The sequence below is a fragment of the Clinocottus analis genome, unplaced genomic scaffold (genome assembly GCF_023055335.1).
Source record: "Clinocottus analis isolate CAN_PGR_092001 unplaced genomic scaffold, fCliAna1.0.p SCAF_7, whole genome shotgun sequence".
Classification (NCBI taxonomy): Eukaryota; Metazoa; Chordata; class Actinopteri; order Perciformes; family Cottidae; genus Clinocottus; species Clinocottus analis.
In genome coordinates, this window is record NW_027176229.1 from 10,571,325 (window position 1) to 10,587,397 (window position 16,073).

General features: G+C 40.9%; 1 protein-coding gene across 2 annotated transcripts in view; it reads right to left on the bottom strand.

Annotated features, from left to right (window-relative positions):
* Nucleotides 1–16,073, bottom strand: part of si:dkeyp-14d3.1 (transmembrane protein 132C) — a 111,585-nt gene that overhangs the window by 11,028 nt on the left and 84,484 nt on the right. For both annotated transcript variants that reach the window (XM_068605243.1, XM_068605242.1), the window contains exon 5: nucleotides 5,347–5,490. In XM_068605243.1, coding sequence (XP_068461344.1) covers nucleotides 5,347–5,490 — 144 coding nt within the window. The remainder of the gene's footprint in view (nucleotides 1–5,346; nucleotides 5,491–16,073) is intronic.

A 16,073-nucleotide genomic window follows, 5' to 3' on the forward strand; every position in this document is an offset into this window, starting at 1 on the left:
AGGGAAGGATTAAGAAGTTGAGCTCTTCTGACAGTTGCACGAGATGACTACACAGTGAATCACACAGTGCAATATATAGCACAGTGTAGACTGTAGCCTGGGCTCTCCAAGTTGGTTATAAGGTTTACACTCCTCACTGATGCAGTATTCCTGTAACTACTTTGAACAAGATGAAAGGTCCTGTATGTGCTCCACACTCAGGAAAAGAGGGAGGATGGGACAGCGAGTGCATCTTTGAACCTCAGGGAAAACAGGTCGTGATTTGCTTTTCTATTATATTTCTGCCTACAGCTAAAAGAGGAACCAACAGATGGAAACTAGTAAGAGGAGAGCAGTTGTCTCTTGATAAAAAATACCAAACTTAAAGCCATCTGTTTCATAAATTGCTTTGCAAAAGGAGTAAATGGGCCAAATTTGTGCTATAGAAAGACACAACTCTTTGTTGCGTTGTGCTGCTCACTCTTTGAAGCCCTCCCCCACTCCCCGCCCCTCCCGCCATCCCCCAAAGCGTCGTACGGTACTTGTAACAGCATTTGATTAATGTCCAGAATCTCCTCTTTCTCCATCTCTTAGAAAGCCTTATGATATTGCTATGCAAGCAAAACAAACACATAACATTATGCAAATACACAAAAGCCAGAGAAGATCTCAAGACAGATATTCAGAAGACACAGTATGTCTTTAAGAGAAATACCCTGTTCTCTTCTGGGCACTTTGTCAATCCTATTGATCCCATCATATAGGGGCCTACCACGGCCGGAACCAGATGGAATTAGACGGTCGGGGGAAATATCTTTTTTTCTCTATTCCCAAGTTATTTCTCCACAACGAGATGAAACTATAAACAGCCATTAATCATGAAGCCACGGCAGGATATCCTCTGTGACCAGGAAGCACACTTTGTGTGTGACAGTTTGTGTGAGCTCCCTCCACTTCACATCTCCTCTAGAGTAAAGCCAGCACAATACTGTTTTTGTGGAAACTAATTGTATCTTGTTGGTATACATACAAGCAGATATTTGAGATTGATTGTTTTACACTCTGTGCTGTGATCCTAAAAAAACAGTGTGTGGCCGACCAGTGCTGATTCAATTAAAACAATAATTCCAGTTGGTTCCTTTCAATGTATAAATGAATATGATGCAAGTTTTTACAGTTTATGGACATTTGAATAGTGCAACGTTTTGAAATTTTATTTTACCGTTCTTGTAAGTGTAAAAAATAAATGAACATAATGTCCTGAAGGAACTAATTAATTCTCCCAATCATGCAATTTGAGTGTAGTATAAAAGATCTAATTGCAATTCTACAATGAATCATGTGCCTATTATTATTTGAAAATCAAACTTAAATGTTTTTTTAAATCATTCCACTGTTGTGTAAGGAAATGTGTATTATGATACTGCAGCTATTCTACACAGTTATTTTATATAAAATACAACCATTTGGCACATGTTTATAGAAAAAGCATGTTTAATTAAATCCCGCCCACACCGGATTTAAAATAATTAATCACATTTTGTATTGTGTGAAGGTGCCTGTCTCTTTCATCTGTCAACAAACAACAGAGAAATGCCTAAAGGCTGCTGTGCGATGGATTCAACCACAAACAGAACACACAACTATGTTTTTATAAGCTGCCGAACACAAAAACCTAAAAAATGAATACTCATGTCTTAGCAAAAATGCAATTTCAGTTCAACAAACTATACATTTTCTACAGTAGTGGGGACATTTTTTAAATGGTGCACAGATAGTTTTTCTTAATATATCTGTTGTTTCAATGTTGTTTGTATTTTAGTCTTTAGAAATATATTTTTTTTATCTATCTTTTATTTGTATTCACTTTAATTGTTTTTCAATTCCTTTGCATGTTTGGTACATCTCGAGAAATTGACAATAAAGCTCAGTTTGACTTTGACTTTCCCACCAAACAGCAAGCTCACATAAGTAGTGGACTCAAGACAAGAATTCCTAGAAACCCCTGTGAGAAAGCTGAAAAGCCTGCTGCAGGGCACCCTTCAAGGCTACAGCAAACCATCTGAGAACTCTTGCTAAGGACCCGAGGATCAGTGGATAGTTGCTCTGTTATTACAGCCAACGAGTAGAACAGGGCACACGTGCAGTAGTAGTACCTCGCTCATGCACAGCGAAGTAACAGGGACCGGCAGAGTAACTTAATGAAGCTTTTAAACATTTCTACACGGGCGGTGGCGCTCCCTGGCTACAGGCGGTCATGGACCAGATGCTTCCAGTGTGAGAGTGGGTTTGATCGGATGAAGATGTCAGAGGAGTCGCCGCTCGTTATTAGCCCTCTTTGTTTGTGTCGTTCTCTCTCACTGCACTCAGTCGGCTGATAGTGAAGTGCCTTTAACAGCCCGTATCAATAAAGATGTTCTATAAATAAAAAATAAAACGATGTTCCTGGCAAATATGTTCAAGCCTACCGGTCTTGTTTTTCTTGCCACATTCACAAAAAGCTACAAGAAGTCAGTTGCTCCTTATGTGTGTTAGGAAAAGAACATGTAATGAGTGTGGGATTTATTAGCATAGAGGTTTGCTCCAAAATGTCCCATGACAGGAAAATGAACTGCCTGCTGGCATTTCTTTGATCTATTCCCAAATAATCTAAGCGGAAACAATTATGCCAAACATGGCAGCTGACATCCTAACACATTACACTGACAGACTTGCACCTTCCTGCTGTGCTGTATCATTGGCCGACATAGCTCAGAATCAATATTTTAACATAAAAAGACACCCTGAATTAATCAGCAGCCCCTTTAACCCCTCATACACCCTGCCAGCAGGATGTGTGCTGTGGCCGAGGGTGGGACTGTCTCTGTGAATTACAAACTCTCCGTCATTCCGATTCACAAAGTATCATAAACGTCCAGGAGGATCCACTGCCACATTAATCAGACGCATTAGGCAGCCAGCGGGAGAATACTTACAGAGGACATTAAGGCTGTCTCTGGATCTAGCCCAGAAAATTAACAACTCACCAGACAGATACAATCCACGGCAGATATGAGCGATGGGAGTAGGGAGCATGAAGGTGGGGTGAGCCAGTCTGGTTTGTACACACAGTTGGCTTGACAGAAGCAATTAAGCCGCTCAGACTCCTCTGTGTAAGTTACAGTGCTCACTTAATGCAACAGGAAGGTCTGTAGATAGTCAGTAGTTAAAGGAGTCCACAGCTATATATGGGCTATACAAAATAAACTAAACTTAATTGAATAGCATGTCCATGCGTTAGTGGGGTTCATGACTAACCAGGAGACAAAATATTTGCTCTAGATATTCTTTAACACATAATGTAACTGAGGAACATCTTTGTGCCTTTGATTTTACTGTTTCAATTTTATGTTGTGTATGTCTTTGTGTGTGTGTGTGTGTGTGTGTGTGTGTGTGTGTGTGTGTGTGTGTGTGTGTGTGTGTGTGTGTGTGTGTGTGTGCGCGTGAGCAATTGAAATATTTTCTTCTACATAAAAAAATAATAAGGAGCCACAGGTTCAACGGAAATATGCTTTATGCACAAAAAGCACGACATTTGGACCTTTCTATATAAGAAATAGACAGAAAGAGTATATATTGAAAACTGCAATAACAAATCAGTCTGTGGCTTCAGTCCTTTGTTTTCACTTGGAGGTTTGCTGTCCTTAACCATCGAGCCATGTTAAATAAAAGTAGTCGTGACCAAATCTAATATAAGGACATTGATAATAGTTGCTTTTAGTCTTAGAAAATGTCCCAGCTGTATAGATGCAGCTACAACATTATGAAGTAGAACACAGTTGTCAACGTACAGTTGTGTGTTCCTATGAAACCCACTCACAGCCAACACAGTCCATACAGTGAACCAAATAATATGCATTGGCCTCAAAACTACAAACTAACTAAAAATTGCAGCCTACATGTCGGACAATATGTGTTTAAATAAATTTCAACTTCTTAAACTTTTTTTTTTTGTAAAAGAAATGTACCGAAAAAGCATATTTGATTAAAATTTCACTGCAATTATAAGGTCATCATATGTGTGCAGAGAGATTCATAATTCCGGTTTAATGTCACTCTGTGTTTAGTTCTCACTAATCCCCCGGGTCAAAATTAGATAAATTAGTCATGTTTACATACATGATCGCAGGCTTGATTAAAGAAGAACTTCCCTGAGTGAGCGCGAGTGAGAGTACAGGACGAAAGCTCTGACCAAGAGATGTCAGCCCCAGAGCTGTGGCCGTTTCTGCTTTGACTGCAATTTAATTTCCCTCAGGAACCCACTTAACCGTGACCACACACACGCATGAGACATGCAATGAAGTGGATCTTTGTGGCAAAATATCCTCCACTCTTTTAGTCCGTGCTTTTATTTCTTTGTCGTTCTTTGGTGCACATAACTTCCGTTTGATTTGCTGCATCCGGTCCAGTCTGATCTCGACAGATGCAAACACTATTGGAAGGAGGCACAGCAGGATGCAGTTTCTATACCAGCAACATCTCAACCACTTATAATTGGAAACAGAACACAGACAGATGTGATTTATTTCTCTGGTTTTTATTGAGTCTTTCTGCAGATTATTAAGAAGTCATTGGAATTCTGTTGGAGAGCGACTTTGTTTTTTTGGTGCGCAAAGACACTGATACCAGGGCTCAACTTTATAGGGGACTTTTCACTCTGTTGTGCCTTGTGCCCCAGGTTTGAAAGGGGCTCTAAAAATAAAAGAAAACTTGAGCAACCTGTCAGCACTGCATATCAAACACACACTTTCATGTTGTTTGTTGGTGTTTGTTTACCTTTCTGGAGGATTTATATAGACGTGCTAAACATAGAAAATCTTCTCATCTGTCGCATTTTTAATATTCACAGTATTGCTTTCGAATAAGCTCTAATGCAGTGTCTGTCAAACTATACCTGCATTGTGTCAGTCATTAAATACACCTATTTAATCTCGGTTACCAGGAAAGATGCTGGCATTGTATGTTTCTGCCAACCACAGGATACTTTGAATGTCAAAGTTTCTGAACCCCAAAAAGTTTCATAAATATGTTACAGAACAGCCTCGTGTCACGCTTGTTTCACGTAGGACACAAACAGCAGTCTTCTGGGTGAAAGTCCTGTGTGGTTGTTTTTTTTTGTCGTCAGATCTTTTTTATTGAACTTGGTTTCCTTTTTCTTTTTTTTATATACCAACTTGTCCACTTCAGCCAAGCGTTAGAACTTTTTTTTTTTTTTTATGAGATATTTAGATTACATTTTTCAGGTTTTCTAAAGTTTGGCTCAACTTGAAAATGTGCATACACAGGTGGAAGGAAAGGCTCGTTTCTCCATCTAATCATCTGACTGACCTTGACCACATCTTCGTCTGTCGTACGACACTTGACTGCTTCGGAGACGTCCGTGACAGAGGTGTCGACTCCAATGGTCACCACCTTTACAGGGACAGCCACGGTCTTCCCAGTCAGCACGGCGGTGTTCAGAATCTCAGAGTCCTGGAGACAGAAAGAGGCAGAGAGATCAGCACAGCAACGGTCTCTAATCCAATGCCAGACCCTTAGTGATTACAAGCTCAGAAAGAATATAAATAGTATTGAAAATGAGCTAAGGAGGTTTTGCAGCGCTCAGTTAGTGATTATCGGGTAAACTGCAAAGCAGATCCACTGCTGGGTTTTGTTATTTAAATTCAGCTGGACCAGGCACACCATGCACCTTTGTTTTCCTGGAAATACGTCATTCCCCTTTTAAAAGGTGCACACATTTGATGTTGATTGATTTTTAAATAGTTACTATTGAGTATGTAAACTGAGTTGCTAAATATGAAATGAACCATAACTATTGCTGTGTTGTCTAATTGTTGTAATTGCAATTTGTCAAGATGAAATTAAAACATTGTCCTCACTGCTACGCTCTTCAGCCAGCTAATTGATTAAAGTAATTAGAATAACATAGTGCTTGGCTGGTCACAAATATTACTGATCGGCAGATAACATTTTGATTTCACTTGATTATCAACAGGAGACAAATTACACGCTTAAATTATCATATTTTCATATGGTGAAATTATTCATACATAAACATTTATCGATAAGTCATTAATGTTTCTGCTGAGTCACCCACAGTGATGCAGTGACATGAGGGCACTGAGGGTTTCTGTGGCAGTGGTCGATCCAGCCTGTATTCATCTTGTCCTGGATCCACAGCAATTTGCTGGCACTCTTGGCAGACACCGTGGTGGTTGTGATTACCCTCCTCTTGTGCATGTATAATTGCCCAGGAGACGTCTCAAACACTGCCTTGTTTGGACTACATAGTGAATGTTGTTTCTACCTTCAGTGATATGCTTGGCCTCTACTCTCAATGTGAAAACTAAACAGTTCCGGCAAAGCCTCTGCCCTAAAGCATTTATCTGGAGACCACAGGGAGGTTGGACAGACTGGAGAGGACATCATAGAATCAGGCTCATACATAAATGATCAGTGTTACATTTTATTGATAAAGGGCTTTTCTGACAGGAATGCAAAGTGCAGTAAACACAGAAAACACAAGTGCCACCAGAAAACATGTGCCCTAAAATGTGAAGTTGAGATTAAAGGTTTAAAGTTTTCAGGCAGAAGTTTGTAATGTCACCAGTTTACTGGGGAAAGAAATGCAGAAACTGTGCTTCGCATTTGGATCATCTTTACAGAATGGAAAAATTACATTCAGCAAACTGTGTTCTTTTCTTATCCATAAAATATCCTTATTTTAACCATTTACACTCCATGGTGCATATGGACTTACTATCTCTGTGTCGCTCTGTCTGTCCATTAATGTTTATTTTGTCCATTAATGTTTATTTTCTCAATAATAAACAGTTCACATATGTCACACAAGTGCTATAAAGGTAATTTAACTACAGCAGATCGCATGAATCCCCCTATAAAGTCAAAACGTCTGTGCATACGTTCTTTTATAAGTTCATAAGTTATTTTATGCACAGAAATGATAATTAAATACATTTTCGAAATATTTAGTATTTAGTCATTCAGTCCTGTGTAAATGAGTACTTATGGTCCAATCAGCCATAGCCTCTGTGACTAAGGCTGCAATTTACCACTGGGCTGTATTAGAGGTGCCTCAGCAGTCTAGACAGCCATGGTTCTTTAAGTTTGATAGCACGGCTTCATCACTATGAACATAAATCTTAACCTTCTATTACACATGCACTCAGTCTCTCACACCCCACTATTGTCACAGAAGATAATTGGGGCTGATTAACCTTTTAAACTCCAATCCCCCCTCCAGGGTAGGAAGACTAAGCGATGGTTATTTAAAAAATCCTAGCTTGTTTTACGAAACAACGGCCAAAACTGCTATATTTAGACGTATTGAACAGTGAAGTAATATAAAAATAAAATATATGGTTTAGTACATGAAAAAAATTCAAATGTCACAGAGACGAGCAATTTCTTTTTTAGACAGGCCTGAAATCTTATCATTTTTTCTGTGCGTCATCTTCATTTACTCGCAATTTTCGAGGAAAGGGCCTACAAATAGGTTGGTTTTCAAAAGTTTGTAGTATCTCTCTCTCTCTCTCTCTCTCTCTCTCTCTCTCTCTCTCTCTCTCTCTCTCTCTCGCTCTCTCTCTGGAGGTCAAAGTGTATGTCTTTAACGGACATGGCTGTTTTACCATTGGGGAACTGAAATGACTTTCCATAGCTGATTGCACAGTGTGACAAAGACCTCTTATTGTACTATGTTTTTTTTTATTCCGCTACTGGGATGATCTGATTTCTTTAATTTAAATGAGAAGAAACCCCAAGACACCTTATTTTGGCACTATATTGAAGCTTTGCCAGCTATTGAGGAAGCTATTATTTTTCTTTTAAAACTGAAATCTTACTCCGAAGTGATGCCAGTTGAATGCATTGTCACATTTGTTTTGAATAATATTGTTAAACCGCAGACAGGAGCAATCTACAGTGCCCGACTTCATGTAAGCACATTCATGGGTATCCCATTGTCACCAGGGAAGAACATACAATTTGTACACTGCCCTCTTAACTGGGTTTCTAAACACTTCCCCTTTTGTTTGTGAGCGAGAAAGGGAGGATTAGGTTTGGTTGAAAGGAGCCTGGTCGTTTGTAAGCATCAATTACTGAGACCAGTCAGCTTTGGAGTGAAATGATTATTAGTTGAGCCAAGCGATAGCTATGAATCACAAAAAAACACTTAATCTTCAAATGGCTTTTCATTACAATTTTATAGACTGTGACAGTGGTATATAGCAATATAAACCCGCCTCTTCTTTTCCCTGTGCATCTGACTTTGATTCAATTCCCCTTAAAATCGAGTGTTGCTGTAAATTAATTCTGTGTCTGCTGGGATTCCTCCATTTCCAGAGGGTCATCTATAATACATGATGGGGTAAATGGTTGGAACCTGGTGAAAGCGGAGGCTGGTGTTATATTACAGCAGCTGGAGATGACCCAGCAGGTTGGGAGCATCAGAGAGCGGGGCTTGCTGGTAATAAGCCACAGAGGGATCCCGCAGTGATGCATCAATGGACCAACACTCAGATAGACAGCGCAATTGTACACAGAATAGAGACCTGCAGCATTACTTGATGAATATCTTACAGTTTTGTGTGAAAGAAAACGTTTGTGGAACTGGAAAAATTACCCGAATAGAGTTTTTGTTACGGTCAGAGATTACTAAGTTTCTGAAAGGAGAAGGGGAATATCACCAAATTGTATTCAATGATTAGTTCTGTCGCTGCTTTGTTTTTATGTTCAAAATGTTAAAAATGAAAAGGTGCAACAAGTAACAATTTGTGTTCCTCAAGTGTGTTGCCTGCAGGCTGTGAAGGTGTCACTAAGTGCCCTGTTCTTTTCTGTCTTTTGTGAATTTATCTAAAATAATAATCACCAAGCAAATGAGTAGTTCAGTAGTCTCTATGGCTGTTACATATAAAACCGTAAAAATACCTCGATGGGTCATAGTAGGGTTTGTGTTTGTATCCTGCTTTTCTTCGAAAGTTCACTCCTCATGTGTCATGTTTGTTTTTCCTGCTTATGTTTGTGTGTTTTCTCACCTTTGTGATTTTCTGCCCCGTCCGGATTAGTTCTGCTTGTGTCTCATCCCTCTGTGCTTCCTCTGTTTCAATGTCAGTTCGTCACAGCTCGTACGGTGCTGTTTCACCTGTTTTTTAAACGTATTTCTTGTGGTCAGGCTCAGTGAATTAGGTTACTGCCTGTTTCCTGTCTGCCATCGGACATTCAGCTTGTAAAAATTGTTTTTTATTAAATTATTTAATTGTTCCTGCTGCCTCCTTTTCCTGCATGAGAGCCCAAACCTGTATTGTTGAAACTAGATAGTAAAGTAAAAAAAAATGAGCGTTGAGCCATAATTTTCTGTCTCATCTTTCTGTCCTTCATCTATTTGTGATTCCCTATTGCCATGTATTCTCATTTTCGTTATTCTCTTTTCTCCTGTTAGTATGAATAATAATGATAATTTGTGTACCACTTCTTAAACGAAGAGCATGTTGCAATCGTTTGTGCTTTTCTTACTCGCAAATCTGTCCTCTCAAGTCTCACAGATTTTGTTCAATAAACAGTGGGAGAACTGCCCGTCTGCTTTATCAAGGCTCTCTCTCTCTCTCTCTCTCTCTCTCTCTCTCTCTCTCTCTCTCTCTCTCTCTCTCTCTCTCTCTCTCTCTCTCTCTCTTAGCATTCAGCACGCTGCTGTGGCTGGTAATGTGTTCTGGGCCGTAATTTCTGCCTGTGTCTCGGTTGGATCTGAAAATAAGTGAGATTTATGGTGTCAGCCTGAGTGACACGGGTAGCATGAGAAGTAGCTAAGCTGATGCCCGTCCTGCTGTTGCTATTAGCCTCTGCTTCTACCCAGCACTAACACATCCACACTCTGGCCTCACCATCCTGGCTATACGACAACAAATGAACAGGTCAAGCACAGTGTTGAGTTGGGGATTTGAGGGCCTGCATTATTCATGGTGCAGCAGAGAGAGGGTGGTACACGCAGTGTTTATGCTTAGTGTGTATTCCTGTCAGCCCTTATTGTCGTGGCTGTCCTGAAGCCAACTGGCTCCCCAGATGAACTCAAAATCACAAATCTGGGTAGTAAGAGCAAAACTATAACCAGCTCATCTAAGTTGGTGCTTTTTACACAACAATTAATTCCTTTTCATGATATTTCATGCAAAAGCATTAAAAGAGTCAGTGAAGTATGCCAATAGTCGCCTACTCTGAATGACATTTTCTCAGTTGTGATAAACATTTTCATCCCTTGGCGAAAAGGCATGCGTACGTGCAAGGAAACTGTAATGGGAGTAGAGGGAAGAATGAATGATATGGTGTAGACATTAAACGCCACTCAGACAATGTCCTGAAGCTATTAAGCAGACTAAAAGAGGCATGTCCTTTCATCAGCTTCTCCCTCCGCATTGTGCAATGCTCAATGTGGCACTTCCTCCCTTCCATTCCACTGGATGTTTAATTGGCTAGAAACTAGAAACATGGAGGAGAGTGGGAATAAAGGCCTTGGTAGCACCATGCAGAGCGATACATCACCGCATGACAGCGCATTGAAGTGGTGGGATGGTTGTGTAGCCAACACGCTGCCTTTTAATGAGGGTCTATCTCTTGCTCCCTTTCTTTTCTCTTCCCACTCTTTGTTCCTTCCACAATGAGCCACTTCCTCTCCAGTTTTTCCATACCCCTTTTTCCTCTCTTCTTCCCAGCTCACTGGATGAAGGTGGCGGCATTACGTGGCACACAAAGAGCCCATTTCCAGTGACTGGCAGTGCCCTGTCTGAGGTAGATGCTCGTCAGAGATCTGATCTGCTCATTACTGTTGACTGTGGCTGGGTAGGGAGAAGACTAACGCGATGGCAGCTTTGATAGTGGATCCTTTCCCCAAAGTGACAGTTTTAAAGGCGGGGTAATGGGAGATTATGGAAGCATCATATGCACAGGATAAATGGGTGCAGGCATGTCTGGGGACTACGTTGCCGATTTTCAACGCTGTGGGCACCGGTACCATGGAGGGGTAGCCGACTACCGTTCATTTACACAAACCTCCCGCAACCTCTGGTTGTTTATCGGGATAGTAATCCTTTCAGTACCATTTTTGAGAGGGCACTTCATTCCCTATCAAACTACATATTGGAAAAATGTCAATTTGTGAATGAGCTGAATTGTTAGGCTGGTTGCTGCTATGGACGGGTGTAGATTACTGATTACTGTTAATCGGGTTAGCTGCCACAGCTCCCCCATCACAAGCTCATCTTAATGTGCTGTATTGTTCATTGAACACGTGTGTGTATCATAGGAAGAGGTTGACATTTTGGAACAGCTTCTTTGCTCTCTTGTTAAGAGAACGTCGGTCCACTTTCATATCAGAACGTTAAATATGATTCTACAATCAGCAGCTAAATATCTTAGCTAAACATAAAGAGAGTAAAATTAAAAAAAACTACGAAAAAACTACCAGCACCTCTACCGGTAGCTAATTAAATGTTCTCTCTCGTTGATTTAATTGTTTCAAAAACAATTGTACAAACGTCCATTTTTGTTCTTACAGTGAGTTATTGGCTTTACTAATTCTTGGCTGAAGTTTTCCTAGAGTTTCTACTCGATGCATGATTATATCAGCGTAGTGACAAGTCTCCAGAAAGCAGCTATACTGTATGTGCACAGAATCCTTCTTACCGCTCAAATTCTCGGAGGTCCCTCAAAGAGTAGAGCCTTTTCTGCAAAAATCTACAAGGCTGAATCTCAATTATTCAAAACCTTGACTTACTGTAAGTGTATTTGACTGAAATAAAATAATACACTTCTTCTGAATGTCTGACTAGACCAGTGCGAATGTGAAACAGCATGTAAGAAAGAGAACATCTGAAGACAAAATGGTTGTCACTGATCCTGAAAAAGGGCATCGGCACACGATGGACTTTGTGTTGGAATGATTTATGACGTATTGTTTCCCTCAGAAACTTCATAAGAAGGGCAACCATTGATGTTTCAAGAACTCCCTCCTCTTCTTCTGAGTGGCTTGGTTAGTTTTACATGAAGATTCACACGACAGTTCACTGTATTGATGTTTTAGTCACGTGGAAATGCGCTCTTAAATTATTTATGAGTGCACACGCTTTACGGATAAACTTTGACTCTGGGGAACTGTCACAATGACAACTTGTTGACAGGACAAATCCCCCTGCCAAATATTAATTATATTATGGACTGGATTGCTGAGCATATAATTCATTTTATTCACTGCAAAGAGTTGACCAAAGGATCTATCGTTTAATTTTCAAAAGATACCTGAAGGGACGGAGACACCATCTCAGTCCAGTGGCCATGAATCGGTCTTCATGCTGAGAAAAGGAGCTTGTGAATAAAACATGGCCGGCCGTAGAAGTACAATATTTTACGTTTATAGGACAAATCTCCTGCAATCCTCATGAATACCGTACCTGTAATACATCTAGATGAATGGGTCAGGAGGGAGGAGCGGGCGTCCCTGGTGAATTTCAACAACAGTCTGACTCGGCACCAGAAGAATCAAGGTCAGGCACCAGCTCTGTGCTCTCCTAGAGATGAGTGAAAGAGCGGCAGGGACTCAGGGGAGGGAGCTGGCAGGGGCTTTGACTGAAGCTGGCTCAGGCACTGTGATGTCTCACTGGTACCCCTGCTGTTTGCACGCTGAGTCCAGGCCCGGAGGCTGTAAGGCCAGGAAACAAACCTGCCTCCGCCAGTCTGCTCAATTTCAGGCCAATATCTATCACATTGAGCCGATCAATGAAGAGTTCTTCACCAACGGCTAACCATGCCTGCGAGAGATGACCTCTTGATCTTTGTTCTGATTTCTTCACCTGGCTGTGATCGAGATCCATACTGGCAGCTTAGCTTGACTTAGCTTGGCTTAGCTGCCCTCTGGACACAGACCTCTCTCAGCAGACACAAAGGTCAGTTCCATTGTAGAGTCCATTACCGCAAAAAAAAAAAAAGAAATACACATTCCTCTCAAACCTCAATGGGCCAAGATTAAAGTCAGACCGACTAGAACTTGGCCAGAGAGTGAAGTGGGATGTTAACAATTATGGGGAGATTTGAGCTATGGATGTGTGCCGACCCTGTCACGAGTAGATTGATCTGCCCTTCACTTTGTTGCTGCATTTCCTGTCTTGCTGTACAAACTACTTTCACCATAACTGACAGGGTGAAGGGCACAGAGGGGCATACAGTTGGTCACTGTGGTTCAGTGGTAAGCAGGGTTGTCCTTCAATCAGAGGAACGTTGGTTCGATCCTATGACAGCGCATGCCGATGTGTCCTTGGTCAAGACACTTAACCCCCAAGTTGCTCCAGTAGCTGTGCCTACTGTATATAGTTGTCAGTTACTCCTAATGGGCAGGTGGCACCTTAGCTCCTTCCATTAGTGTATAAATGGGTTTGAATGGGTGAATGATGACAAGTTGTGTTAAAGTGCTTTCAGTGGTCCGAAGAATAGACTAGTGTTTTATAACACAGGTCCATGAAGGTTCACAGCATTAAGTTAGAGAAACGAGAATATAAGTGGTTCAGGGTACAGGTCTTCAGCATTTTCTGTTAGCAAAGCAAAATAAACCTTTACAAAAATGCATTAATCACACAATGTATTGTGGGTCATCGTCTGAGAATGTCAACGGCACAGTAAACAAGTGATTTGACTTCACTGCTTTCAACAGCATTGTGGGATGGTTAGCACTCTTAAAGGTGACTGATTGTTTTCTGATGGAACCATAATGAGCGATCTTTGCAAAGATTGTCTCTGCAGCAGTGACTTCCTCTAAATCTCTAATCACATACCGCACAAGGGAGGTTGTGTGGGTGTTTTTTTAAAGGTAACAAACCCGTCCCACTCACTTTCAATTATAAAAGCAATTCGGGGTATATTGTCTTCCCGGGTGACATTGGAGTTATTTGCTATTAGACCTCAGTTTATCTGTTCTTTTTGAAAGTCTCAGTGTGCATAAGTGGGATGAAAAAGTACAGAAGTTCACCCTTTCTCTCTCTCACTTGTCACCTTACATGCATTTACATTGAAAAAGAGTGCCAGTCTTCCTGAGGACTTCTTACATCCTGAAATGGCAAAGGTTAAATAATATGGAAAATGTCAGGGCATAAATAGCCAAGAAGGTCGATCATGTTCTGAAATAAGTGAACATTTGTCACAATCTGTTGTCCTAATTAGCCTTACATTTAGTATGTCACATGCATATTGCGGCAGCCTCAATTTGTGCGACCACTTCATCAGCAGGCTCTGAGCTGTAGTAGCTGCTAATGGATTGGTCGCGTGGGGGTCCATCCATCAACCTCTTATTGTAAACCGTGTGATTCATGACCGTATGATTTATGTGGGGAAAAAAAGCTATATTTGATCCTGTTCCACTAAAACAGCAGAGACCTACAGCAGAGACCTTATCACTTTGTAGAACTGAGTGGCTGAGGTTGTTAGATAACTGAAATTAGGTACTTTCAAGCAAGGTGTACAGTGCATGCTCTTTTTAGTAACAGCTTGTATGATGTTACATGCGTCCATGTGGCTTTTCTGCAGGATTAGCTGGCTTATGAGGGCTTATGTCTGTATGTCTAACTATGTGTTTGACAAATGACTCCCAAGATCTAACTTGTCTGGCTGAGAAGATGTGCATTGCAACAGAGAGAATGGAATCGAAAGGAGTAAAATAAAACATTCATTGGAGGATCTTGATAAATGACTTTATCATGTGAGAGCAGAAGTGGCCAGAGAGGGCCGGGGTGATGATGTATTGTTTAACGATACATTGGAGCGGTACGTGAATATAAACGGCTGCTTTCATTTCTCCTCATCTCTATGCCCGAGAATGCTGGTGTGAGTGAGCACAGTTTGGTGTCTCGGCTGAAACAGGAAGACTGATGAGTCCACATATGATGTATGCCCTGTCCTCCTGCTCCCTCTCCATCACCCGGCGTCCAAAGCATGGGTAATGATGATGAGGGCAGCCTGGACAGGAGCGTATTACTTCACGATGGTAAAAACGATAATGGACCAGCCTCCTACTGTGCTGAGGAATCTGCTCAGGCATCCAATTACTGCCGTTAAAATCCATCTCAAGATGACCCAAAAAAACACAGCTCTTTCACACTTAAGTGAAACAGGATGCCAACAAAAGGAGGCAGAGGGTGACAAGGGAGGCAATTAATCTACATTGTTAATATATTAATGTATGTTTGTCTGGAGCAAGCAGAACAATGTAGGCATAGAGAAGAGGTGGGGAAAAGATTATTTTTTTTAAAAGCGGATGAAGAGAAGACAAGCCAGGACAGGCATGCACTATTACAGTCAACAGAAGGAATTTTGAGGCATTTCCTCGCTCTAAACTGACTAAAACTTTTGAGTGCTCTTTTCATTTTCTGCTTTTGAAATAATTGCTGCATTTGCAGAACTCCTGCTTTGCAGTTTAAAATTGGTGACAAAGTGGTGAGCGATGCCCTGAGCCCTCCTAATGCAGGTGGGTCTGTGGCAACACGCAGGAGGAGCCCTCTTCAAAGGGAGCAGGGAGGAAAAAAGAGAGTTTCATCTTTCCAAGCGATGTCGCTGCTTTCTCAGAGGTGTCACCTGTGGCAGAGCCCGTCACTTGGTAAGGAAAATGCAATAAAAATACCTTTTTATGATAATCCATTCCAGCAAGGGCACAGTAATTCAGAACATGACATAAATGTGCTGGGAATAGGTCTAAGGAGCCATTGAAGTAATAGGCCATAAATATGATTAAACCCAAAATAAGCTTCCGGATTTTAATAGTAGTTAACTTTATTACATTACAACCTGGTTGTACGATATAGTCAGCTATGGTTCCTCATTCAGAAAATTAGATTATTTCTGGTCAAAACACAATTACAGCAGCTTTCTCATTACAACAAAATACAGCGGGCTTATTATACTAATTAGTGCTAATTGAAGATGGAACTACTTTCCAGAGCAAAACCAGAGACCTGATGTGTCAACAGATGCCTTTAGCATGCTCTGTGAAGTCACAAAAAAAGAGTAGA